The following is a 27,029-nucleotide window of genomic DNA, read 5'->3' as shown; positions in this document are numbered from 1 at the left end:
CCCTCCCGCGCGCGCCTCTTTGTGAGGCGGCGGCGCGCAGGCGCGGCCCGGCCCCGCGCGGGGGGGGGCCGCCGTTGGCGCGAGATAGGAAAAAAAAAAAAAGGGGGAAAAGGGGAAAAAAAAGTAAAAGGCAGAAGCGCCGGGCCCGGCCCGACCCCGCCATGGCGCGCCGCAGCCGCGGGTGAGTGGTGTCCCCGCGCTGTGTCCCTGTCCTTGTGTGTCCCCCCCCCCCTCCACGCCGTGTCCCCCTGGGGGCCGCCTTCCCGCCGGGCTCGGGGAGCGGCCTGAGGCCGGCACGGGCGGGCGGATGGACGGACAGACGGAGCTGCCGGCGGACAGACGGACCGGGCACCCCCCCGCCCGCCCGGGGTCCCTCGGCGGCGTGGCGTGGGTCTATGGGGGGAATGGGGGGGGGAATGAGGGGGGGGGGGGGAGGTGGGTGAGGGGGAGTGGGGTTATTAGGGGGTGGGGGGGGTGAGGGGGGATGTGGGGGAAATGGGGGTAAATGGGGGAAATGGGAGGTGAATGGGGGATAAATGGGGGAAATATGAGGTGAATGGGGGTAAATGGGGGGGGTAAAAGGAGCAAATGTGAGGTAAATGGGGTAAATATGAGGTGAATGGGGGGTAAATGGTGCGAATGTAAGGTAAATGGGGGGGAAATGGGGGGTAAATGGGGAGTAAAAGGAGTGAAATATGAGGTAAATGGGAGTAAATGGGGGGTAAAAGGAGTGAAATCTGAGGTAAATGTGGGGTAAATGGGGGATCTGGGCCCTGGGTTTGCCCCCCCCCCCCCCCCCCATTGGTAGCATGGTGACAGCAGCTCCTTGCTGCTGCGCCGCCCCCCCCCCCCCCCCCAGTCTGAGGAGGGGAGCAGGGCCAGCCCCTGGGCACGGCCCTCAGGCAGGGACAGGGGCTGGGAGAAGCTCCCTGGCTCCTCAGAGAGTGGCAAAGCGCCTGCTGGGGTCTGCAGGGTCCCCTTTATGGCCTGGGGAAGGCCTGAGGTGACAGGGCTCAGCCTGGGGGGGTCTGGAGGGGAGTCTGGGGCTCCACATACCGTGGCTGCTCTCCCCCTGCTGCAGTTCTCTCAGCAGCACCCTGTTTGTTTCGGCAGCGAGGAGCAAGATGAGCTGCACTGCCAGGACACCGACTCGGACGTGCCGGAGCAGCGGGACGGCAGGTGCAAAGTCAAGTGGACGCAAGAGGAGGTGAGTGAGAGCCTGGCGCTCGCCGAGGGCAGGTGTTTGGGGCGTGCAGCTGTGCTCCTCCATCCCAGTCCTCGCCTGCTGGCTGCAGCCCCAGCTCACGTCTCGCTGCTGGAGAAGGCCGTGTGCCTCAGGTCTTAGTGAGAAGAAGCCCAGGTGAGTTTGAAGTACAGCCTGGAGAGCAAGGGCTCTCACTGCTTCCACGCCTCAGCCTTGAGTGAGGCGTCAGCTGCCTGTAGTTCTCCAGTGGGGCCCTGGAGGATGGCTGAGGTCTTCAGTGAGATGATTCACACAGTGGACGTGCCCTCCCTTCCCTGCAGCTAAAGCAGGGAGTGCTGAGACTGTTAGGGTCATGGCTTAGTTGTTCTGGCTGGAAGCCTGAAACTGTTTGGGGTGTTTTCTACCCTCCTCCCCAGTTCCTCCATAAACCTCGTGTTTTGTGTGAAAACTACAAAATGTTCTATCTCCCTTGGAGGCTGAACATGTGTGAGAGTGGTCTTTGTGCAGAGGACAGGGAATTATTTCTTACCTTTGCCCAGCCAGAACACACAGGGAAGGAAGCCTGTAGCAGGCTTTGTGTGAGTGGTAAGAGTAGGCAAACCTGGGCAGTGACAGGGTGTACGAGAAAGAAGATGTAGAGACTCTCAGTGCAGGAAAGCAGCAGGCCGTCTGGCCGGTGGTGATGCACTTCCAACGGTTGGTTTCTTTGGCCAGGCAAAAGCAGTGTCTGAGTTGGGAGACGGGCTGCCTGGTCAGGGGTGTACTGGGGCTGGATAAGCCCTGGCCGTGTAGTTTGAGCCAAACTGCCCTGGGATGGAGATGAGGTGGGCCTGGAGGTGACCGCAGCGACTAAGCTGATGTTTTGTGCTCAGCTCTTGTTGTCCACACCCTCTCTCAGAGCCCTGAGCCAAACAGCTGGGCTCCATGCACCAAGGTGCTGCGAAAGGGCAGTGAGAGCCACGTTCCTCCCCGTAAAGCAGACACACACACCTGGACAGTTAAAAACCCCTAGATTGTTCTCTTGATGCTGTCAGCCCAGGAGTGCCTGTGGCATGTTTTGCCTCAGTGTATGTGAAAGTGGATGTCTTTGTTCTTTGCAGGATGAGCAGCTGAAGATGTTAGTAAGACATTACGGGCAGAATGACTGGAAGTTCCTGGCCAGTCACTTTCCTGTAAGTGACCCCTTGCCCGGTTGGGAATTGTAGTGTTTGCATGTTGTTTCTTGTGCTCAGGGCGCTGGTTCTCTGTGTGCAATGCCTCTTGCAGTGGGACTCTGTTCTGTGGCTGCTACTGTCAAAGAAATCGGTGCTCCTTCAGGGCAGGGAGACATTTCTTGCTTAGAGGACTTTCAAGGGCACGTCTGTTGGAGCTGGGATGAGAAACTGAGGTTCCTGTCCCTGCCTTCCATGCCCAGTAGTCATAGTATGCCTTCTCTGTGCATCTGCAGGTTTTCCAGGGGGCAGGCTGTGTGTGTGGGGGATGCTGTTACAGGGCCTTTTGGAGCCTCCAGCCTGATGTATGGCTACTCTGATTCCTTTCCCCAGAACCGCAGCGACCAGCAGTGCCAGTACCGGTGGCTGAGGGTGTTGAACCCGGACTTGGTTAAGGGCCCTTGGACCAAAGAGGAGGACCAAAAGGTAAGCCCAGGGAGGGCAGGGGCTGAGCCGTGACCCTCTGTGGAGAGGGCAGAGGTGTCAGACCTGCAAGTCTTCCTTGAATACAGCGGGTGGTTCTTCCCAGTGGTGGTACCCACCAGGGCAGAACTCTGAGCTGTCCTGAGCAGCCTAACGCAGCTGTGGCTGTGATGAGCAGAAGCAGCTCTAGGCCTCTTCAGCTAATCATAGAATGGCTCGGGTTGGAAGGGACCTCAAAGATCACCTAACTCCAACCCCTGGCTGTGGACAGGGACACCACCCACTGCATCAGGTTGGCCACGGCCTTGTCCAGCCTGGCCTTGAGCACCTCCAGGGATGGGGCACCCACAGCCTCTCTCAGGGCAGCCCGTGCCAGGGCCTCACCACCTTCTGAGTGAAGTCTCCTCCTAAACGCTCTCTCTGTTTCACACTGCGCTGCTGTAGCAGGCTGGCAAGGGAGAGAGCAGAACAGGGAATTGATTCATCCAGCTGCTGGTAGATTTCTGCCTGACCTGGCCATGTTGGACCTGAGAGAAAATAAAACTGGCTTTTTGTGTGCTACAAACAGCCTAAAGCGGATCTCTAATACTGGCCAGGTAAACTGTGACTTCTGAGAGTGTTCCTCTCTGCCAATTCAGGAGTGAACCAGGAGTGGCTAGCTTAGTCCCACATCATCTCTATGTGCCTAAGAAAATTTGAAAATTATTCCTAGTCATGTGCTTTCTGAAGCAACATTTCCTAGTTTATCGTTTTTTCTGTAACGCTCCTGCTCTCCCATGTCTTCCCATTTCACTCCTGCTACAGGCTGCTGTGGTCCCTTCTGCAGCCCGGACTTCCTATCCACATGTTATATCAAACGCTTCTTGAGGAAGCTTATCACGGTGCCCTCCCACCTTCCGACCGCTGCTGCCTGTTCTCCCCTTGCCCTGTCATGTCCCAACTGCCATGCAACTTATTCTTGATGCCCCCTACCATCGTGGCAAGGCTGGGCTCCAGCCTTCTGCTCAACCTGAAACAGCCTGGAGCTTTTCTCTGCAGCCTCCCCAGCTCCTTGGGTTGTGCCGTATCTCGGTACCTTTGGCCTGTTTGTCTGCCCCGGACAGTCGGCCTGCAGCAGGGTTGTTAATTATGAACCCTTTGAGCTAGGCTCAGCTGGGCAGGGTGAAAATGCCTCTTTAGAGCCGCCTGGCCTCCTCTGTAGGATTTTGGCAGACTCAGTGTTACAGGCAGCAGGTTACATGGTAGTGATTTGCCCTGACTGGTGCATGGATGTATTTCAGGGCAACCAGAACAGGTTCCCCTCCCAGAAACATCTGCAGTGAACCTCAGGCAGAAGTGACAAAGCCCCAGGTGAAGGGGAAGTAGCAAAGCGGATGGCTTTTATGTGAATATTGCCCGTTTCTGCTTTGGAGCTTGCACCATGCGTCCTGATGTTAGTGGAGTGGGCCCTGGCATGTCCTGAGGGTGGCACCCTGTGTTACAGGGGGCTGTGCCATGCTGTCCCTGCAGGCAGAGCAGTGCAGAGCTGGTGGGGACTGCCTCCACGCAGCCAAGGTCTCGGGAGGAGGGAGGACGGAGGAGCCTTGGGGGTGTGTGTGGGACTTGACGCTTGTTCTGCACCCCCTGCACCTGCCCATCTCCATCCCAGTTCTCTGTGAGCTGTCGCCTGTGTTTGTAGGTGTCATGTGGCAAAGGGGCTGCATGAAAACAGCTCCCTTCAGAAACACGGCTGGGTTTTGCTCACAGAAGTGTTCACCTGCCTATCAGTGCTGAGTCCCTCCAGCTTTTTCCCTAAGGGGTCCTTCTCTGTCTGCCCTTCCCCGGTCCCCATACAGGTGGAAAGCAAAGCCTGAAGATGACTGTATTGACCCTCCCCTCCTTTGTTCCGTTCCCTTATTTCCCTCCCGCTCTTTTCAAAGGTAATTGAACTGGTTAAAAAATATGGCACCAAACAGTGGACTCTGATAGCCAAGCACCTGAAAGGGCGGTTAGGGAAGCAGTGCCGGGAGCGCTGGCACAACCACCTGAACCCTGAGGTGAAGAAGTCCTCATGGACAGAGGAGGAGGATCGCATCATCTTTGAGGCCCACAAAGTCCTGGGGAATCGCTGGGCTGAGATTGCCAAGCTGCTGCCTGGGAGGTAGGACCTCTTTGCTCACTGGCACCTTCGCAGCTGGGTGGCCGGTGGAGATCCACGCGCTGGGCTCACCAGCTGGGGCTGGGGAGCTCCCAGGAGCTCTTAGCTGTGCTTTAAAGCTGTGCCTGACGGTGGCTTGTTTTCTGCCACTTGCTTTGCAGGACCGACAATGCTGTGAAGAATCACTGGAACTCCACCATCAAGCGCAAGGTGGACACGGGCGGCTTCCTCAATGACACGAAGGAGTCCAAGCCGCTGTACTTGCTCGTGGAGGTGGATGACAAGGAGAGCCAAAGTGGATCGAGAGCTGGGAGCCAGGTACCATGGCAGCACGTGGGCACTCGGGTCTGTCCTCAGCTCTGCTAACGGGCATCAGAGCTGTTCGGCCACCCTCCTGCTGCTTCTAAAGCTGCCTTCAGCACAGCCTGGTGTCTGTGTGGAGTCTGTGCCTTCCCCCAGCCTTCTCCGAGACACTGACTCTTGACAGGTCTCCCCCTCTGGGAGCTAGAGGCATAACGTGTGCCCGAGCGTGTTATCCAAGTGGAGGACAGCAGTCTGCTTGTGCTGTCGTTATCTTGCCACCCCCAGTGTCAAGGCTGTTGGAGAGTCTGAAGATATTTTTTGGCTCCATTGTGCTGTTGCTGGTGGGAGAGGCTGCTCCAGATGGTGCGGTGAGGGGGGCATGGAGAAGAGGTGTTGTGTTCCCTCCCTGCTTTAGAGGCGGAAAGTGATTACACATAATTATTTCTGTGAAGAAAGCATGCAGTTTTTAAAGGTGGACTCTCGGGAAGCAGGAAATGCAGAATTACTGCTACCTGCTCAGCCTGCATTTGACTTCCCCCTGAGATACCGTTAAGAGAAATATTCAATTAAGCAGTTCTGTGCTGATTAAGTTGGATAGAGTCCTCTTTCAGATGCTGTATGGGACAGAGTGAGGGAGAATAGGGATGTGAGACGAGTCGAAAGGCTGGTATGAAGGCAGGAGATGAATGGGTCCCGGGATCCGTGCTCCTGTCCCCAGGCCTTGACTTCGCTCTCTTCCTGCTAACGGCTGGGCTTTCTTTCTTCTTGGTGAGCAGAGCGTCCTGCCGAACTGGCCGGTCGATGTCTCAGAAATAAAGGAAGAGGACGTCAGTGACGAGGAGGTGACAGGCTTGCAGGAGCTGCCCTCGGAGCTGCCAGCTGCTGACCTGGCAGAGCACAACGGCGAGGGGACCCCAGATGACGTGGTGCCTGAGGAGGACCCCGCGTGTGTCCCGTCACCGTACAAGTGGGTTGTCGAAGCCACCAACTACTTGTGCCCGACTTCTGTGCCCGCCTTCAGTGAGGCTCTGGACATGATTGAATCCGTAAGTAACAGACACTTGCTCCTCTGGCTAATGGATGGTGGCCGTGGTAGGGCCTAATTTCCACACCGTTCCTGTTGATGAATTTACTTTGTCCCCTTGCTCATCGCCATGGGCGTCCTGAGCAGGGCTGGGGGGATTCCTTCTGGCTGGCCTTGAAGGCAGCAAAATGCTCTGGTGATGTATAACGGGCAATGTCTTTGCAGCCAGGTTTATGAGATGATTATCAGGGAAACATTCACTTTGCAGGTGTAAAGGAGATGGAAGACTGTGCCCAGGGCTTAATGGCCCATTTGTGGGTCCTTAGAGGCCTGCCTCTGTGGTAGTTTGGGTATCGATGGGGCTGAGCTGTGATGGGTCTGGCTATTTTTGATCTGGTTCCAGCAGTGTGCTTTACATCAGGGCTCTGTCTCCACGGTACTGCGGTGACCAAGCCTGTAGTTCGGTGACAGTTGTGTCATGCAGCCCCTGTCCCTAGCCACTTCTGGTTGTCCCCTGTGTGCAGAGGCAGCTGTAAGTGCAGCTGTGCTGTGAGACGAGCTGAGAAACCAACCTAGCGCAAATAAAAAAACCTGCCCCTTGCAAACCACAACTTTCAGCTGGATCCGTTCCCTGCCCTGCTTCTCAGCTGTGCTGACGGCAGAGGGGAGGAAGGCTTGAGCTCCTCTCTAGCCAGGCTCCTCGCAAAAGCTGTTGGAGTCTCACACACCTGCTTGTTTCCCCTCTTGGCTGATCTCTGCAGCTGCACCACTCAGCTGCTCAGCCCTCCTTCCCCAGGCGGTTGCTGAGGGCTTCCTTTGTGCGCAGGACCCAGACGGGTGGTGTGACCTGACCCAGTTTGACCTGCCCGAGGAGCCCTCCGCTGGCAGCAGCAGCAGCAGCAGCAGCCCCGTGAGGCAGACGCCCAGCAAGCCAACGCCGTCCCTGCCCAACGTCACCGAGTACCGCCTGGATGGCCACACCATCTCCGACCTCAGCAAGAGCAGCAAGGGGGAGCTCATCCCCATCTCCCCGCACGCGGAGGTGAGCTTTGGCACTCCGCCCTCCGTGCTGAAGAGGCAGAAGAAGAGGAAGATCTCCCTCTCCCCCGTCACGGAGAACGCCCCCAGCACCAGCCTCTCCTTCCTCGACTCCTGCAACAGCATGACGCCCAAGAGCACCCCTGTCAAGACGCTGCCCTTCTCCCCCTCTCAGGTAAGGAGCAGCAGCACAGGCCAGCCCATGCTCCTCTGCGTGGGCTTGTTTGTGACCCAGTGAGCATGGCAACACTTCACCTGCTTGCCTCTGTGCTGTGTGTTCCCATCAGCTCTGCCAGCTTTGTGTTTCTCCTCCCTGGGCCGAGGCAGTGCCAGTGCACGGGGTGTGTGTGCACCTTCCTGGTAGAGCAGGGTGCAGAGCTGCCTTCTGGCACTGCTTGGCTGCAGCGCTGCCCTTTCCCCGGGAGCAGCAGCCTGTGTTGGCCTCAGCAGGAGCACTTGCAGCACAGGGAGAGCCCTGAGCGATGGACAGGGCTGCTACGAGGAAGGAACAGCACTGTGCAGATCCACTCCTGTGTGCTGCTTCTGTCTCTGGGTTGCTCCGTGCAGGGCATAACTGCCCTGGCAGCGGGGTAGCAGTGTGGCAGCAGTGCAGGTGGCTGTCCCGGGGTATTTCCAGCTAAATCATCCACCCAGGCTGGGCAGCACATGCTGGTGCACGTCTTTGAGTTGCTGTGCTTGGGAAAATGCTTCTGGGCCTTATCTTTGTTGCAAAACAAACTCAGCAGTGTTCCATTTTACCATTGTTCTTACAATGTCTGCACATGTGCGTGCGTGGTTTCCCCCAAAACACCTTGCTGAAGCACTGTGACATTCAAACATCCTGACTTCTGCGTTGATGTGGTGGAGTTCTGCCTGTAAAACAGGATAAGTCACCCAGCACAGCTCCCGCAGCTGCTGTCATTCAGAACCCATCTCCCTGGGCCACTCGCTGGCTAAGCCTGCCAAGCTGTTGTATTGCTGCTGTTTCTGCAGCCCTTGGTGGCACAAGGGAGAGCACCACAGGACACTGACAACCAAGTTCAGGTGGACCTTGAATGCGGGGCCAGCAGGAACAGGGAAAGCAGAGTAGGGCCTGAGCTCAGAGCAGGATTTTGGTGTGCAGGCAGTACCTTTCCTTCTCCGCTTTTCTTGGCATTAGCTGGACCAGTGCAAGCAGAGACCCCCTCCACCTTGTAGCTGCCCAAAGTTGTACCTGCTTTTCCTCTTGGGAACTGAATAAAATTGATAGCTATGAGGCACCTTCTGGCACCTTCGTGCATGTGCCCACGTACAGGACGGTACCACAGCAAGTCCCAGCTCATACAGGAGTCGTCCTGGTTCCTTCTGGAACAGATCTGCTGGTGCCACTTGGTATGGGAGGATTGTCCCTATATCAGGCTTCCCACTTTATTTAAGTAGAGATAATGACAAGTGATTTTGTGTTAGGCAGTCTGAGACTGACCGTGCGACTCTTTCTTTCTTGTGCTGTGCAGTTCCTAAATTTTTGGACCAAACAGGATACGCTAGAACTGGAGAACCCATCTCTGACCTCCACGCCTGTGTGCAGTCAGAAGGTGATTGTCACCACCCCGCTGCACAGGGACAAGACCCCTCTGCTCCAGAAAAACTCAGCGTAAGTCCTTTCTTTCTCCTCAGCCATTCCCTGATACCCGAACATTGTCCTTTCTCACATGAGTTTGATTCAAATCAAGCGTACCTCCCACGGCACTTGTACTGGCACCACCGAGAGAGTGGCAGGGCAGTCTGGGCATTTCCTTGAATCAGTGTAGCACCCAAAGCCAGTTGTTGCCCCGCAGCTGCAGGCCACAAGTGTCCCATCTGGTTGGGGCCACAGCCAAGTGACCACTGCAGTGCTCAGCTGCCGGGTGGGCTGCTGCCTTCTGTGCACATCTTTGTCTGGGAAACACTGCTGCGAGCCCTGTGCCAGCAGGGGAGGGATTTGGGCTTCCTCAGCAAGGGCTGTTCAGATCCCTCCCTGGATCTCTGCAGCTTCAGCTTCACCTGACCTCTGGGAGCCCAGGGCCGCGATCTGAAGGCACCGTACCAGCCAGGAGAGGGAAGGTGGCCAGCACAGCAAATTATTTTTGTCTCTGCACGTTACTACACTGGTGCAGCAGCGTGTGTGGAGGTGCTGGCTGTGGTTCCAAAGCTGGCATGACCCAGAGCAGCTCCCACATGCCGGTGGTATGACCTGGCTGCTCGAAGTGTGTGCCCCAGGGGCTTCCACTGGTCCAGCTCTGTTGGGCACAAAGCCCTGGCTAGCCCTGGGGAGCTCCACCAGCAGGGCTCTGGGATGCCTGCGTCACAGGTGTTGTCCTGCTTTCTGATGAGGGTGCTGGAGCAGCATAGTTGGTACTTCTGGAGGACATTTTCCCTACTCAAGGCTCCTTGGTGCCTGTTAGCCCTGCTTATGCCCAAGGAATCACAGAATTGTCTAGGTTGGAAGAGACCTCAAGATCACTGAGTCCAACCTCTAATGCTCCAGCCAGGCAGACGGTTTCTGCTGTCACTGTGTGAGACTGCAGGTGACTCGTGTAATAAGAGGGTTTGGAAGAATGGGCTTTACTTAGTGGTTTATGCCACGTTAATCCTTTTTTTTCCCTACTTTCCACTGCCAGGTTTGTCACGCCAGATCAGAAGTACGTGGCGGACAACACGCCGCACACCCCCACGCCTTTCAAAAACGCCCTGGAGAAATACGGACCAATAAGGCCCCTGGTACGTAACAGACAGGTTTGCGGCTCGCTGCTGGCAGTGCCTTGCTCCCGGGACATGTGGTGAACACAAAAGGGCTGTGGGGTAGGTTGCAGCTGAGCTGTGAGCCAGCTGTCATCTGTGCAGTAACAGGGTGCAGCCTGGTAGTGCCAGGCGGAGGTGAGAGGGATGAAGGAGCCCTGGTCAGAGTGAATATGGCGTGGTCAGTAGCGGCAGGACTTCTGGCTGCTCTGCAGAGCTGCCAAAACAGCCCAAACTGCCCTTGAGTCAGTGGCTGGCTGCTGATGACCTTGAGGCAGAGCAAGGGAATGATCTGCCTTTGTCTCTGGGTCTCTGACGGGAACTTAACGCAGGTGCTGAGGGCTGGCAGCTTCAGTATGACACGACTTCAGGGCTTGCTGCTCTCTTGATGGCATGTTTGGGATTTAGCTGGTCAGACATTCTCCTGTGTATGGAGATCTTGTGAATCTGTTAGGTTAACAGAAATCTCGTCATGTCTTTTCCTGCTGGGAAGTAAATAGTTTGCAATGTTTGTCTTCTCACTGGGAGCTCCTGCGGGCTGCTCTGGCCCTGCTGTCTGTGGAGGGAATAGCAGAAAGTGTGCTCAGTGTACGGATGTTGACTGTCCTATGCTCTCTCTTCCTGCCTCCTCACACCAGCCCCAGACTCCTCACCTGGAAGAAGACTTGAAAGAAGTTCTCCGAAGTGAGGCTGGCATCGAACTGATCATAGAGGATGATGTGAAGCCCGAGAAACAAAAGAGAAAACAAGGGGTGAGCTGGTTTAACACCCAGTATCTGCTTGTGGGCTGTCCTGTGTTGTTGAGGGGTGTCTTTGCTGGTTGAGTTCATCCTCCTGTTGATGCCAAAAAGCTTTTCAGTGTGTGGCTGCTACCTTTTGGTCAGCGAGACTGCTCGTGTGCCTGAGGTTAAGACCTGCTTGAAATACTGCGAGGTGTGGCCTGAACTCACATCTGTGCTAGGAGGTGCTGTCTCCTAATGTACAGGAGAAACTCGTGAAGCATTTGTGGAAAGCTGGGCTCCCCAGAGGCTGAGGACTGGTACACAAAGGCTCAGTTGCCAAATGTGTTGTGGCCTTCCCTTCCTGCTGGAAGGGGCTTTCCCTTCTAAATCAGTGGCTCTTGGTGCCAGCGAGGAGAGCACTAGAAGCTGCTGTGCCCTGTGGTGGGGAAGGATGCAGTACATCTTCCTGAGGTGCTGGTAAAACACAGATGTGGGGTGATGTGGGCTTGCTGTGCACCCTCGCCCTTAGTAGAGGAGGTCGCCGAGCTGATTTGTGCTGACACGTGTGTTTGTGTCCCCCAGCTGCGCAGGAGTCCCATCAAGAAGGTGCGGAAGTCGCTGGCGCTGGACATTGTGGATGAAGATATGACACAGAACGTGCCTGCCCTCCCCAAGAACATCTGCTTCAAAAGAACCCAGGTGAGGGGTGCTGTGAGCAGAGCAGGGAGAGGTCTGGCTGAAATGGGGCTGAGAGGTGAACTTGGCTGCTGAGCTGTTCTAGCAGGGGATCTCTGGACACGGATCTGGGCTGGTTGGGTCTGCAGTCCTTGTCCAGGATCCTCCACAAGCTTTCCGGAGAGCTGTGGGGGGAGAGCGCCTGCCCGAGAGGTTAGGGTGGGTTTTTAAGAAGAAGGCAGCAAGATGGGCTTGGTACCAGCACTGCACTATTTCTCCTCCTTGCTTGGCTGCTGCAGAAGCTGCTGCTCTGCTTCTTGCTGTTGTCAAGCTCTGCGTGTAGGTGAGGAAGCAAGGGGCTGTTATAATTTGTGTTCTCCAATACCAAAGCACAAGTGTTTCACTGACATGCCATGTGCCCAGAACTCTAAATGCATTGTGGCCCCCTCCATTCTCATCCCACCACATGTTTGTTTGACCTCAAGGGTCTGGTTTAGTGAGCTGATCCTGCAGGCCAGTATCAGAAGGGGAAGATAATCACTTACTCTTGGCCACTTTGGCTCCCTAAATTGAGTAGCCAAGGGAGTGGATGAACCCTCGATGCAGTGCTGTTGCGAGGAAGGAGGAAGCAGATTGCTGCTCTTCCACCAGCAGCTGTTCTGTAGCATCAAGCCGTTACTGAGAGCATTCCCAGGCATCTGTGCTGCCCCGTGCCTCAGTGCTGCTGAAGCAGAGGGCTTGTTCTGCTCTCCCAGCACTTCTCTGGGCTTGGCTGTAGGCTTCTTCCCATCACCACTGATGCTTTTGTTTGCTGACTTTAGCACTGTTTAGACCTCTAGCCCTTGAAAGCAACAGAAAGACTTTTTTTTTCTGACAGTAGCAACTTAACATAGGGTCTACAGGATCCAGAGCGCAGGCAAGGTGTGGGACTGTAGGTGAAATGAATCACAGCCTGAAGGGGAGAGACACTAGGTGAATAGAAATCCTGGTGACAAAGCTGCCTGCAGGAGTAGGTGCAAATTCCCTCCTTGTTTGACCTCCCAGCTGCTTTTCTGCCTGGGAAATGGGAGAAGCCTTACGTGCTCTTGTCTTCGGAGCCCTCAGGCAGCCCTTGCCGAGGCTGGCAGTAGGGTGAGAGGCACCTTTCTGCCTGGAGATGAAGGCTGTGTTTGAGCACAGCTGCTCGTTTCTTGCATCAAGATCAATTTCAGGCTCGGCCACCTGCCTTTGAACATGTGGATGAAGTGGTGGATTTGTTAGCTGGCCTTTTGGCCAGGCCAAATAGCAGCATTGTTAGGGCAAACGGACTTCTTTCCTCATACAGTTTTCTCTCCCATTGCAGCCTGTGAATTTCCTGTCGAGGTCCCTGAACTTTTCCTCCTCGAGCAGGAAGAACGACTGCGGCTTGCTCAACAGAGCCTTCGTGCAAGTGCAGTCAGAGAAAATGTCCTACAGGAAGATGCCAAGCCATTTCAGACCGCCGGCACCGGTAAGCCCTGCAGCCACTCTTGCCCGTGAGCTGGAGGTGCAGCCCTTGTCCCTCCTTGGGACCAAGCTCAGGAGGAACGCTGTGTGCCCTTGTGTGAGCATCTGTATGCTGTAGGGTCTCTTGGCACCCAGCTTTTGGGATACTGAAGCAGTAGCATCACACCACAGCTCCCTCCCCTCTCTGCAAGCCCGCCCTTCTGTGGGGCTCAAAGCCCCATGGCTCATCAGAACAGTGGCCTACGCAGCCCTGGATTTCCTCATGTGAACCTGCATCCCGTCCCAGTCCATCAAGGAGTTTAGATGAGGAACCCAGTAGCGAAGTAAACCTTCCTCTTCCCAGTGAGCACTTCTCGGGTGGACAGCAGCAGGTTGATCTTTTTTCTCTGACCACAGCAGCTCTGTGAGGTGCTATAGAAGTGCTAAACACAAAGGTACTTTCTGCCCCTGTGATTTTAGGGTATTTCTAAGTTGTGGTGAAGGCTGGGTGATGCAGCATAGGCTGCATTTATCCTGCTGCTTACCTGAGCAGAGGCATTGCAGAGCTCCAGTGGGTGCTGTTTTCTTGCCCCTCCAGCATACCCCGTGCTGAGGGGCTGGTGCCCTTATGGGTATTTGACTCTGGGGCATAAAGGGTTTCTTGTGTTCTCTGTCAAACCCCAGGGTACCAGCTGATGTACTTGCAGGCAGAGAGCAGAGGTGCATCCCCGCTGTGTTTGGGTAGGGCGCCGTACATGGGAAGGGCATGATTTTTGCAGGGGTGTGCCTGGGCCAGGTCATGAGAGCTCTCAGGTAGCTTGGGTGAGGATGGAAGTAGGTGTTTGCCCTGGTGAGGGGTGAAACTGCAGCTGGGGGCTGGTGTGGGGAGAGGTTCAGATCCCAGGAAGGGCTCAGGTGCAGCGTTGTCTTTTCAGAGCAGCCTTGGCTCTGCCTTCAGCTAAACACAGCATCCATCCCTGGATTAGAGCTGTCTGTTGTGAAAGCTTCCTTCTGACAAATACGTACTCCTCAGCCAGAGTAATTCCTTCCCCTTCTCAAAGTAAACCCTACTTAAACACTTCCATTTCTCCTGCTGTCCTAGGCAGGGTCGTACTGCTCCGAGTGCTAATAGACCCATATAAATAAAGCTCTGCAAGTGACTTGAGGGTGACAGCAAGGCAGCTTGTGCAGTGACAGAGTACAGGTGTGCACTGAAATGCTGCTGCCCAAAGACAGCAGAGCTGCCTGTGGTGTTCCCGGGCTCTTGGGATTTATTGTACCACCCTAGTGCTACCCGCAGTGGCAGTTACTTATTATTCCCACTTAGCTGTGGGCTGACCCTAAATCAGCCCCAAAGCCGTGCTGTGGCTGTGTGGGGCGTTGCTGTTAGCAGACGCTGCATGTCCAGCTCTGGCTCTTTGCAGTGCCCGTGAGGGGCTGTTTCCAGTTCAGGGCACTGCACGTCTCTCAGCTGCATTTATCAGGGCGTTTGCAGAGGCTGGGGAAGCTGAAGCACCTTGTGGGAGCCCTTCTTACACGCAGGGCCTGAGGCCCACATGATTTTCAGCTCTCCCTGCGTGCTGAGAGGCCCGGCAGTGCTGCAGCTCCAGGCACCACCCACTGCTGAGGGTGGACGGTCTCTGCCCAACCCAACCCTTCAAGGTCTGGGGCTGAGCAGCTCCTGCGGGAACTGAGCTGGTTGGGAATAAACCCCAAAGCTGGTCTTGGATTCCTTTCATCCCTCTGGACTCCACAACAAAGCTTAGTGGGGTTGTGCTTTGGGGTTTTGGTCTCAACTCAAGCAAGGGAAAGCCCTTGAGGGACCCATGGGTGGTTCTGCAACGGAGCGCTTACCTGGGAAACTGCCAAATGTGCTCCCTATGCTAGAGGTTTCCATTTTCCATTGGGTAGCAAGTAGGTAGTTTTATTTTCACACACTGCTTTAAAACAGGTGCTTGTCCCACTAGGACACACAGAGCAGGGTGCCCAGCCCTCTCCTCTCCCATGACTGTGTCCTACAGCTGCTTTCTCTTCCCTCCGTAGATGACCAGAGCTTGGAAAGCGGTGGCCTGCGGTGGAACTCGAGACCAACTCTTCATGCAGGAGAAAGCACGCCAATTTTTGGGCATGTTGAAACAAAGCCACACATCAAGGACCTTAATCTTATCATGAAGGATTGTTCTGCTCTTTTTATTTTATTTTTTAAATTCCTTTTATGAGTGGAGGGGAGGGAACCACAGAGGGGTGAGGAAAATGAAATCCTCTGCAAGGCCGTAGCCTTTAGGGGTGATTTTTTTCCCTCTGTTCCCAGGTAGATCTGCATTGTATTAAATTGGGCTAAGTGCTGGCTAAAGCGTGGGGTGCGAGTTCTGGAATCATTACGGAAAGGCAAACGAGGGAGGGGTGGAGAGCTGACAGCAGGAGCGCCCTGTGGGACCTGGGCTCTGCAGGCAGAAAGCTGCGCCCCACATGCACTGGGTGCTGGACACGGACCTTGTTGGCCTGGATTCCACCCTGCCTGCTCTGGTGCCTCGGGAATGGCTTCTGTTAAGGTTCCTGCACGCCTCACATCCCACTTCTGTCTTTCTCCAGGGGATGGAGAGGTTCTCCTGTGTGCCAGGACAGGGGAGGCGTTGTGCTCTCATGGGGGACGTGCTTTGGGGTGACCCGCAGTTGGAAGCTGGCCGCCTGCTCCCCGCGGGGCTGCTTTGTGCTGCAGGGCGGGAGCAGCGGGTGCCTCTTCCCAGGGCTGTGCTGCCTCTTGAAATAAACGATGGTGCTAACAACACCCTGCTGACCCTGTCCTTCAGCCTCGCTTCGACTGCCTGCGGCCTCACCATGCGCGGAGGGTGGCAGCGCTGTGCCAGGTAGCACGCTGCCAGCTGCAACATTTTGGGGGCTCCTGAGAAGGGGAGGGAGTGGAGAGGGGCAGCTCGGGGCGACTGCAGCCCTCGGGCAGCTGCTGGGTGCTGCTGGCCCAGAGGAGCCTCTGCAAACCTCGGCTCCTGGGCGGTGCCACCTGGCTCTGTGCCCCCTTTGGGGGGAGGCTGGCCCAGCTGGCCAAAACACTCAAAAATCAGTAAGTGGTGGGGCTTAACGCTGGAGACTGGGCCTGTAGGAGACCTGAGGAACAGTGCTGCTGCTTACACGCGGTGTGTGAGATCGGCTGAGCTCAAGTGATGAGCAGAAAGGCTCGGGGCTTGTTATGGAGGCAGGAGAGCCAAGATAGCACAGCAGGAAATGCATTTTTGTGTGGGATCTGTTTCCTGTGGGACTTCTTCTCCCCACGTAGGGGAGAATGGCTGCTTCTCACCCCCAATGGTTTCATCAGGAATATGTTTTGCTACTTGATAGGAGGGTGAAAGAGGGGATGGAGGCTGCAGGGAGCGTGGGCTGGAGAACAGCACGCGGAGCTCCTGGTGGAGCAGAGCCTCTGCTGTCCTCCTCCCTTCAGGGACTGGAGCCGTGTGGGTGCTGCCCTTGCGGTGAATTTTCTTTTGTTGTAGCCAAGGCTGAAATGCAGCGATGAGAGCAGCACACGGCTGCACTGGGAAGCTGCTGGAGGCACTGAGGAGCGGCTCCCTGGTCAGACTGGCACACAAACAGCTCTGTGAGTGCCCGTGGGTCTCTGTGAGGTGCTGTCCCCCGGGAGCCAACAGTGGCCTCATGGCAGATGTGCCTCAGGAGGATGGCAGCACAGCAAGGGTGTCCACACGCCCCTTCCCCTCTTTAGGGGCGCTCTCTGTAGTCCCTTTGCAGGCTGGAAAAACAGGGGAGTGCTGAGGATGTCTTGTTTCAGGCTGTCATTGACGTTGGCAATACAGAGCCAAAAAATCCTTGCTGACAAACTTGTTAATAAAACCTTGGATCCTGGGAAACAAGGGAGTTTTCGGAGCCCGGCTCATTTTTCATTTCTACAAGCTCTGGGCCAAAGCAAATCCATGAAGTCATTTTTATTTCTGGTTCTCGGTGCTGCAATGTTTGCTTTGGAAATACGGCTGGGACCACTTGTCTGAAAGCCTGGCTGTAGCTGGTTGGATTTTCTTGTTATTTTAAGAGAAATCATCATAAAACCATCCATCCCTGTTTGGCCTGGGGGGCGAGGGGAGAACCAGCCTTTGGGCACCTCCCGGATATTTTTGTCCTAATTGTCTTGGACGCATCCCAAGCGGATCCTTATTTTCTTCCGAGCCCTTGGCGTTGTGAATTTTGATTGAGATCATCCACACAACTGCTCTCCGTGGGGACTGCCGCGTGGCCAGAGCTCCAGCACCTCCCAATGGCTTTTGGCTTTCCTCTGCGGGAACGGAGGATGCTGCTCTCTGGGCTTAGAGGTCTTGCTCGTTCCTGTCCTGGGTGCCTTTTAAAATAATAATAATAAAAAAAATTGCATTTGCTTTCCTGTGCTGACGTGAGCTGGGAGTGGGCGCTGCCAGCCACCACCGCAGGATAAATCAGCGCACGAACCTGGCACATTCATTTCAGAGCTGCCCCTAAATTAAAGGATTATGAGGCTGAGAAGTATTAACTGCTGCCCTGATGCTGTAAATCCAAATGGAGCTGGGTGTCCTGCTTTGCAGATGGCTTATTAAGAAAGATCGAGGGGCGGAAAAATAGAGAGGAAAGTGAGTAAAGCTAGCATGCTTAATGAGTAAAGAGACAATTAGCTTTTAATTGGAAAATGGAGCTCCTTGTGTGGATGTTCCCAGCCTGCCTTGGCCATCCTTGGACCTGGGGCTGCTGCTGTGCAGCCAGGAAAAAAAGCCAGGCTTGCTTTAATTCAGATGCCCCGGTTTATTTCCAGTAAAAACCAGTTCAGCTCCCCCCGGCTGTCTGGGCCCACTGGGGCAGCTCCGGGCTGGAGCTGGGCAGCCCGGGCAGGGTGGCTCGGAGGTGGGAATTCCTCCATCCCCTGTCCCCAGGGCTGCTGTCCCTTCGAAGTCTCTGCAGCAGTGCGGCCACCTTGGGCCACACAACCCCCACTCAGAGACCTGGAGATTTAATTTGGCTTTAAATGAAAACCAGGAAGGCAGCGTCCCAGGAGGGGATTTCTTCCCCTCTGCAGCCCTGCTGCCTGGGGAGGTGCAAGGACCGCAGGATGCTGTGGGTTGTTTTTTTTTTTTTTCAGCTTTGTATTTTCTTTGGGTTTTGCCTTCCTGACTTGAGGCTGATGCCACCCTTGTTTGAGTCCAGGCATGGAAAAGGGATTGATTGTAGCGGGGTGAGAGGGGAATACCAGAGCTGGTGCTGCTGGGGTGATGGCAGTGCTCAGACCGCTGCCGGGACATCATGTCCAGCCAGGATAAGCCCTGGGAAAACCGAGCAGAGCAAAAATATCAGGGTAAGGAGAAAAAAGAGGGCAGTAAGACTTCTGATTGCTCTTGGGGATGGACCTGGGTGGTGCCTGGGTGGGCAGCATGGCCCATGGATGATGGTGTCCACCAAAGGGCTCTCGGGTCCAGGCCTCGTTCCTGCTGGCCGGGGGTGTCGTGGTTTGTCCTGCCCTACAGCTGATGGTGCTGCAGCGAGCAGCTCCTTGGGTAAGGGGGGCCCATGGTGCAACCTGCTGCCTGCAGAGAGCTCGTCCCTGTGTGCAGACAAAGAGGGATGCCAAGGGACTTTTTTCCTCTTTCAAGTATTACCTGTAACCAAAGGAATTATTTTATGCAAGCACACAGGAGATGCGGTGCTGCCACAGAGCCTGAACTCAGTGCTGATCTCTGCACCCATGGAGCCTGGGCAGGGCTGAATTACCCTGGTGCTGGAGGGGAAAAAAAGGTAAAATTTCCTACTGGTGGCTACATCTGACTTGAACACCTCCAGTGGCTGCAGGAAGGGCGGCTGGGTTAGACCCCAGATGGGATGGGAAAATGGGATGGCAGCAGGAGGGAGCTGGGCAGGTGCCGGGACTCAGCATCGCGCTGCTTCGGATTAGCTGAGTAGCTCCTGGATTTGGAGAGAGCTGGAGACCACTGGAGTTAAGGCTGGCTGTAACCAGACAGGGAACGAATCGTGCTTTGCAAAGTGCAATTTTTTCCCCCCGTTTCTGGACCAAGGAAACCGCGATTTCTCATCTCTGCTCGTTGAGAGTAATGAAAATCTTTAAAAATGGTGCAATGTCAGGGAAAACATTTTTCTCTGGAAACTGAAGGGATCACACTGAAGAAATGTGTTTTCATTTGGAAAACACTGGAAAAGAGAAACTTGGGGGTATCGGAAGCCCCTGCCGTGACAAGCCTCAGCACAAGCGTATGTGGCTGCGGAGGTGAGCGCTGCCGGAGAGCCTGGCTGCCATCCGCTGGGCACTGCCAGGCACGCAGCAGATGGAGTTTGGGCTTTTAAATCTGTATTTTTCTTCATAAGGAGGCTGCTTTAGTGTTCATGGGGGGGTTATTTGTAAATGCGTTACTTGTGCATTGGGCACAGAGGTGGGCAGCACCTTGCTGCCCCAGCGCCTTGTGGCACCGCCATCCGTAATAGTGGTGGTGAGCGGAGCTAGCTCTGTGTCTGCTGCTTTCGGGATCTCAGGGCCAAACTTGGTCTCGTAAAGCTGTGTTTTTACCATCCTGCATTTGCAAAGCTGTCACAACGAGGGCCTGGGGGCACGGGCAGCAGCAGCTGGCGCTGGGGAGACCCCGGCTGTGGGGTCAGGGTCTGCAGCGCTGGAGAAATGAGGGCTGCTGGCTGCGGGTGTGCGATAGGTACCGGGCACCAAAATGGGTGTCAGATCTGCCCGAAAGCACTAGATAAAGGGGGTGGGAGGGAGGAGGGAGAAAGTAATAATTTTAGATTCAATTCGGCTGATGCACTCGTCTATTCCCAGCGTTAGTGTAAATCAGGGTTTGAATTAAGCCCAAACAGCCACGGTTGCTGTCTGAATCTGCCATTTCTCAGGCCCTGCAGAAGCAGACAAACACAAAATCGATATTTCTTCTAACTGTTGCTAAGTTTTCCTTACAGATTAATTTCTGCCTAATAATCCCTGCAGCCACTGCCCTCCAGAGCCCTCCTGCCTGGGGCCGGATCCTGCCCCACAGCTCCCTTCTGATTCCCAGCCCAGGACCCCTCTCTGCTCCCAGGGCTGCAAGAAAACACCCTGCTTTAAGCCGAGGGGAGCACAGCACCCTTCCTGGTAATGAGGAATGCCTTTTTCTACTCCTTTCTTGATGCCAAGCTTCTTTTCAGGGAAGCCTAGGAGGAGCTGGGGCCAGGCTGTAAGCCACACGTGCCGCTAGCTCCGTGGGTGTGAGATGGCTCCTGCCCCTGCCGGGGAGCAAAGGGGGGAATGACCTGAATTTCGGAGTCACTTTGGGCAATGAGGGCAGGTATTTGCCTTCCCTTCTGACCAAATGCATCTGATGACTTGGATGGAGAGGTGGATTGACCCAAGGAGCTGCAAGGCCCGAGGAGGTGAAGAAGAGTGGGCCGAGGATGCTGGTGGATGAGCGCTCAGCAGCCTGGTGAGACGGCCTTACCTGCTGGAGGAGCACGTGGATCAATAGAAGAAATACTCCAAAATCTGGTATGAAGTTGGTTGCTCCCAGTCCGGAGAAGAGGCGTAAATGGCTCTTAGTCACCTGCTAGGGAGGTGCAGCTCAGGATCTCCGCCTTGAGTACTTGAGGTAAGTGTTCTGCTGTAGGTGTGAGGTGGGATGATGTTTTCGCCTTGTCCTGAGAATTGATAAGACAGCTGTGAGGCTGCCTTTGCCCTGCTGAGGTCACTTACACCAGGGTGTAGCACAACTCTTCCCCTGATTAGGACCACGCTCCCTTTGCCTATGAAATGCAGATAAACCCATTTATCTAATTTATTTATTTATTTGTACCCCTCCCTCCAAAGGGTTTGGGGATCCACGAATGCCAAGCATGCTTGTTTATAGCTTGCTAGATTTAGGGTTGTGAGTTTTCTTCCAAAAAATATGTTCTGTTTTCTGTTTTTTATTTCATTTCAAATGTCATCCTTTTTTCTCTTCTTCTTCCAGGGCCACCCAGGGATTTTATTCACAGAATCGGAATGAGCTGCAAAAGGGATAAAGATCATTCACGGGAGCCTTGAAAGAATTGCCTGAGCTCCATGAAACGGAGATTAGAAATAAAACAGGGAGGCGAGGCCCAGCCTGCAGCAAGAACACCTTACACATGCCTGGAGAGAGCACTGCCCCCGGGCCTTCTGTGAGCAGGGGAGGAGGTGGCTCAAGGGGGAACTGGAGCAGAGCCTGGGGCAGGTCAAAAACAGGGGACAGTGGGCTCTGCCATGGCTTATTTCGAAGTTGGTCCATGTCCCCAGGAGGATGTTTTGAGGAATGCCCTCGCCTTGCCCAAATTGCCACTCAGGAGCCTCTCTTTGCCCATGGGCCTGAAGGCCGGCGAGAGGCCTGGGGCACCTCCTGAGCAAGCAGTGGTACCGGCAGCAGGGCCGTACCCCTGGGCTGCCTTCGAGCACATCAGGTGGTTTGGGGCATAAAATGAAGGCTGCTGATGATGGCTGCTGCCCTGTGTGGATGGGAGGCCTCAGCAGTGGCTGGGCTTTGCCTGGTGCTGCTGGTATTTTGGGGCTGGCTGCACCTGGCTTGCTTCTGGGTCTGAGAACTCAGAGTTCTGAGAGGCTTTTATTTTTTTATTTTATTTTTTATTTTTTTTTTTACTTTTACAGGGTTACTTATGAGCAGCCCTGGCAGGGCTCTGGCTTGCCTTCCCCTTTGTGCCTGCAGAGTGGTTGTAGATGTGCCCAGGAGCCCGTTGTATATGGGCCGAGGACCTGGTTCTGATGACTGCCAACGCCTGTCCTGTGTCTGGGCTGGAACCCATGGCTCTTGTTTCTCCCATCCCATCAGCTATGTTCCTATAAAGCACTTTCCTCTGGGCTGGCACTGCTGGTATTTGCCCCCTCAAACCCATGCCGAACCCAGCCCTCCTGTACTTCGGCATCCAACCCCCTTGCAGGTGGCAATGTCTGCTCATGGCTTGGTCCTGGCCCCGCATGTTTATTTAGGTAATTTCTGCTGTTCCAGCTGTTCGCCTTGAGCTTAAACCAAAGAAAAGGTCTTGTGGGAGGGAGGGTGCAGGGGTGGACAGTCCCTGTGGCTCTGGTTGCAGTGGAGCGCAGCATCCTGTGTCCTCTGCCAAAAGCTCTTTTGTGTTGATGACCGTAGTTAAAAGTCAAGAATTGTGTACTTTGGGTGTCTCTGGCTTGTACCCCTCAGCGTGATGCATGGCAGAAGGCCTCGAGATCAGATTTCTTCCATCTCCTCCTCTCTACCCCCAGGCAACCAGCGGGAGGATGTGGAACTGGAGGAGAAGGCTCAGGGGAGGGTGGGTGCTGCCACGTGCTGCTCTCGGCTCACCTCGAGGCCTCTGAGATCCTCCCTGGGTCCCTGGTCACAGCTCTGGTGACAGATCTGCTGTTTGTTCCCAGACAATTTGCACTGGCTTTGTGTTAGAGGCAAGGCATTCGCACGTGGTGATTATATCAGAAAAGATGCACTTAAGCATCAAATGTGTGTCTTGTTCCTCCTGTTGCTTTTTCTGGGTGTGTAGATGGCCTGGAGATGTGTTTTTAAGATAAAGTGTGGGGAGAGGACCCCTCTTTTTGCTTCGTTAATCAGTCAATCTGCTTTCTGCTCCCACCTTCGGGGCCATGTCTGTGGGACAAGGGCAAGGCCAGGACATCAGAAGGACGTGGGGAGGTGGGGATGACCAAAGGTGGTGGGGAGAAGCTGATGAGAGCACAGCAATGTGGCTCAGTACAGACACAGGGCTCCAGCTCTGCACCAGCCAGCAAAGGGGAGGAAGGCAAAGCTGCTGTTTCTGAGGAAAAGTAGAGTCTTGGTCCTCCCCCTGAACAGATGAAAAATAAATGTCTTTTGGGGCATCACTGGTAAGGAACCAACTAAATCTGTCCTTTCTCACCCCCATCCTCGACTAAGGGCTGGTGCACAGGCCTTCTGCAAGCATTTTGGGGGAAGTGCTTGGAAAATGCTGTCCTTGACATCCTGAATAGCTCTGTTAGGGATCATGCCCCAGGCGTGGTGCCGGGGAGCTGCCTCCAGTAACACTCCATTATCACCCAAAGTGCTCCATTATCACCCAGAATGTGAGTAATGGGAACCAAACACAGCACCAGCCTGCCTGGGCTCGCAGGCAGCCTCGGACCAAGGGGTGAAAGGTGGTCCCACACATCCTGGGGGCTCCCCACGGGGACAGGGCTGCGTGGCAGAGCCTGGTGCAGGGTTTACAACCTTCCAGACCAGCTTTGCATCTGCCTGCTCCTGGTGGGCCTGCTCGTCCCCTGGGACTTCTCCCTTGGGTGAGGTGAGGTGGGGAGGGATGACTGTGTTGTCACCTCAGAAAAAAGGAAATTAGTTTCCAGAAGCAAAGCTGGGAAAATATGGAACTGCAGGATTGTAAAAGCTCTGCTGCAGTTGCTGAAGCGCTTTTCTGTCATGTAGGGCTTGCTTTTGCCCACACACACTTCTGAATAATCCCAGGTTTCCTCTATAACAGTGTTTATTGCATGCTTGCCATGGTGATGTGCTGTCTTGTGCTGCAGATGTGATGACACCCAAGTTGCAATTCGGGCCCCAGAGAGCGAATGATTCCTGGGGGTGCTGATGGGGCATGGGAGGGAAATCCTCCAGCAGTCTTCTGCCCAGCTCCTCAGCCCCAGGCGGCGATGCAGCAGATGTACAAGAATTAATAGCACCATCATCTTGTATGTTTTGGTAGCTGAGCTAATTAATAGCGATGGGTCAACAATTTTTAGGCTTTTAGGATTAGCACCAGGTTTAGAAGAGGGTCATGCGTGTCTGAGCTGCAGTGCTCAGATGTAGGCAGAGAGGTTGCAGTAAGTGATGCATGATCTGTTCCCTGAAGTGTTTTTTTTTTTCAGGTTTATTTCTTGTTTATGAAGGTTACAGACTTAATCCTCTTCTTTCCTAGCTGCTCCAACTTATTCAATCCCTCCTATTTAGGCCAAAATAAAGACCTTTGCTTTTTCAGGTAAATGATTACTTTGAGGTGAGTTGACCCAGCTCCCTAAATGTCACATTGTTGTACGAATCGCCTCCTTGATGCATTGCAGGGGGAACTGGTGGCAGCTGAGGGAGTCGGTGCCATCTCATGTCCCCGCAGAGCTGCTGAGCCTCAGTGGTGTAAATCCCTTCTGATTTGTTTGACGCTCACTCTTCTCCTTCTTCTCCTTCCATGAGGCCGAGCAGGTTCAAAGTTTACTCATGTGACAACATCAAAAAAGGTCAGTACACCTGTAAAGCACTCGCACGTAATTCAAGGAGGACCGGCAGTAGATAATTCCTTTTACAAGAGTGTGGGAAATGTAATGGGGCAGGACCTAGGTGGCTCTGCGTTTTCTGCAGGCCATTACTGAGGATGTTGCTTGCCACCTGGGCTGGGCAGGGGCTGCAGAGCAGGGCTGTAGCTTTGCCCCCAGGGCCAACCGTTTCCTGCTGCTGCTGTGGGGATGAGGGTGGCAGTGGGACCCCAGGGTGTGGATGCTGCTGAAGCTCCGTGTGAGTTTGGGGACAGGGCTGGCCTGGGCTTCGCCAAGTGTTAGTGAAGGGTTTATTTGTGAGCTGCTTCACGGGGTTGTAGTGGAGAAGCAGGTGATGTGAGGGAGCCGAGGACCCCGTGCTCTTCAGCTCTACCCACGGAGCAACGCATCCACCCCTCTGTAATGGGACTTTGGGAGTCGGGACAACACCCATGGAGGAAAGCTGGTGGATGGGATGGGGTGGGATGCCTCAGCTTTGTTTTCCTTCCCCAAAGGGATGATCTGCCAGCTTCTGAGTTCTTAATGGCTCCCCGGGGCCGTTCATTAACCTGCCAAGTCGAGCAGCGAGCCTGGGGCAGCGACTCCAGCTGTTTGCCGGGACGTCTCTTTCTACCCCAATAAACTTGCTCGCGGAGCTCAGCTGATGGATCTACCCTGCAGAGCAGACAAGGGTATCTCCAAAACAATGAATCCCTGTCAGAAGATTTGTGAGCAGCCGGCCAAACAATTCCAGCCACAGAGAGACAAGAGCAAGAGCATCGTTCCCGAAAGCGCTGCGTTATTGATTAAGCATTTGTGATCCGTAAAATACTGTAACGACGTGGGGCTGGCTGCAGAACGAGTCCTGCCGAAAAGATCTTCGGTTATTGCCTCTGATCCTCAAGGACGAGGGTAAAATGCATTTGGTACAGAGCAGGAATTAATTTCTATAATAATGGTTTTTGATGACTCGTAAAGGTTATTTTATGATTAGCCATCTAATTATAAAATGGCCAACAATTTCATCTTATCCGAATCTGCATCAGCTAAATTATGAAATGCCCTTGTTTTATGCAAATTCTGGAAATATTGCTTCTCTAACCTTCCAACCCCGCTGTCTGTCAATAAGGCCTGCGTGGAGCATAAATCTTAGGGCCATGCCAGAGCTTGATTCAGCTGCAAATAAACCCCGTGAATTAATTCTGCGGGACCCCTGGAGGTGGGGAGGTGGGCAGCGGGAGGCTGCTTGCTTCTGGAGGAGGCTTCTTTGGCCACCAGAGGGGCAGGGCTGGAGATGTCCTCGTGCTCAGGTGGCGCAGGAAGACTCAGGCTCTTATCCCTTAGAAAACAGTGTATGGGAATGCGTGTGTGTGGGACACGTGCAGGAATTGCAGGGCTGTCCTCCCTGCGCTCCTGGTGATGCCGCGGGCTGGTGGTTCTGTGCTGGAGCCGAGGAGCCTCCTGTGCCCCTCCGGTGGGCAGATCCCAGCCAGGGAGTAGGGAACAGGCATGGGAACCTTCAGAGCTCTTGTAGGGACTCTTTGAGCACGCCTTTATTGCTGCTTTGCATAAAAGAGATGCTGGTTCCTCCAACCTGCATGTACTTAAAGAGAGTAGTTTAAAAAATACACGTGCGTGTTCCCTATTGACAAATGACAAGGCAAGAGGAATGTAGAAATGTTGCTCCTGCCTTTCAGGTACAGATCCCTAAAGCTGAACGCCTCAGCTCCTGGGGGGAGCCAGCACTTTGCACTTTCCCTGTAAAGGTGCAGCTCCGCTCCTCGCATGGAGGAAGGCAACACTGGATTAAAAGGCTGGGGCTGGCGCTGCTTGCAGAGCAGGAGGGGAAAAGGAGAACACAACGTTTGCCATTTCCCAATTTTCATTCGCCAAATCAAGTGTTTGTTTTTTTTTTTTTTATTTATATATATATATATATATATTTTTTTTCCTTCTACCATTCCTGCTCCTGTTCACACCTTTAATGAGGGGCTGTGCCTGTGTCCTGGGGCCCGTCCAGGGCTGGGTGAAGTCCTGCAGGGCAGTGAGGACATGCAGTGGGGAGCTGGGGGGGATGCCCCCAGGGATCAGCGGGGACACCTCCAGCTGGGGGTGGCTCCAGGACAGCCCCGTCCCCTCTGCGGCTGGGGAGCAGGCTCTTGGTGCTGCAGGGACGGAGAGTGGCAAAGGGGAGAGGTTGGGAAAGGGGGAGGAGAGGAGGATTATAAAGATTAGGTCCAATTAGATACATACACAGCCATCAGATCCTATTAAACGCTCCTGGTTTAAGGCCGGGCCCTATTATATGGCTGTAGCATCCAGACAAAGCCCTGTTAAGGGGAGCTGCTTTGAAATCCAGACACAGCCTCGTGGTGCTCGGGCCCTGTTGCAATTCAGAGCCGGTGCCCGCGGTGGGCTCCGGTCCCCCCCGGTGGCCCTCAGGGTGCTGCTTGGTGCCCTGGGGCTGGGCAGAGCCATTTTCGCCCCGTCCCTTCGTCCCTTCTTTGGTACAGGTCGCTCAAGATGCTCTCACAAATGTTACCGACGTCAGTGTGATTTGTTTCCAGGGGCTCTATTTGGTGCTGAGCCCTGGTGGCGTCAGGTAGATCTTAATTAGTGCCGGCTGCTTTCTTCTCTAATGGAGCAAGGGGATTTTGCCACTCGGATTTTAGCGTGTGAAATGTTAACTTAGAAAAAAATATCAAATAGATATCTATTAAACATTATATAGCAGTGTCCTATTAATATTAAAATTTTAATACAATGTAAATGTCAGAGTGAGTTGTAATGATGAAACCTAGATGA

The 27,029-nt window shown here is 54.4% G+C and overlaps 1 protein-coding gene across 2 annotated transcripts; it reads left to right on the top strand.

Annotated features, from left to right (window-relative positions):
* The first annotated feature begins 16 nt into the window (after positions 1–16).
* Positions 17–15,746, top strand: MYBL2 (MYB proto-oncogene like 2). Of its 2 annotated transcripts, none has more exons than XM_068700447.1 (14): positions 17–181; positions 1,114–1,207; positions 2,305–2,376; positions 2,749–2,841; positions 4,758–4,978; positions 5,137–5,293; positions 6,055–6,324; positions 7,129–7,515; positions 8,834–8,973; positions 9,980–10,079; positions 10,736–10,849; positions 11,402–11,518; positions 12,837–12,983; positions 15,002–15,746. In XM_068700447.1, the coding sequence occupies exons 1-14, from the start codon at positions 162–164 to the stop codon at positions 15,128–15,130; spliced, it is 2,061 nt and encodes a 686-aa protein (XP_068556548.1). In that variant the 5' UTR covers positions 17–161; the 3' UTR covers positions 15,131–15,746. The 2 variants fall into 2 exon arrangements, with proteins under 2 accessions (XP_068556548.1, XP_068556547.1); XM_068700446.1 differs by lacking the exon at positions 17–181 and adding an exon at positions 237–387.
* Positions 15,747–27,029: the final 11,283 nt, after the last annotated feature.

This window comes from Anas acuta, chromosome 16 (genome assembly GCF_963932015.1).
Source record: "Anas acuta chromosome 16, bAnaAcu1.1, whole genome shotgun sequence".
Classification (NCBI taxonomy): domain Eukaryota; kingdom Metazoa; phylum Chordata; class Aves; order Anseriformes; family Anatidae; genus Anas; species Anas acuta.
The sequence above is the reverse complement of the archived record's forward strand: the minus strand, read 5'-3'. Positions and strand labels throughout refer to the sequence as shown.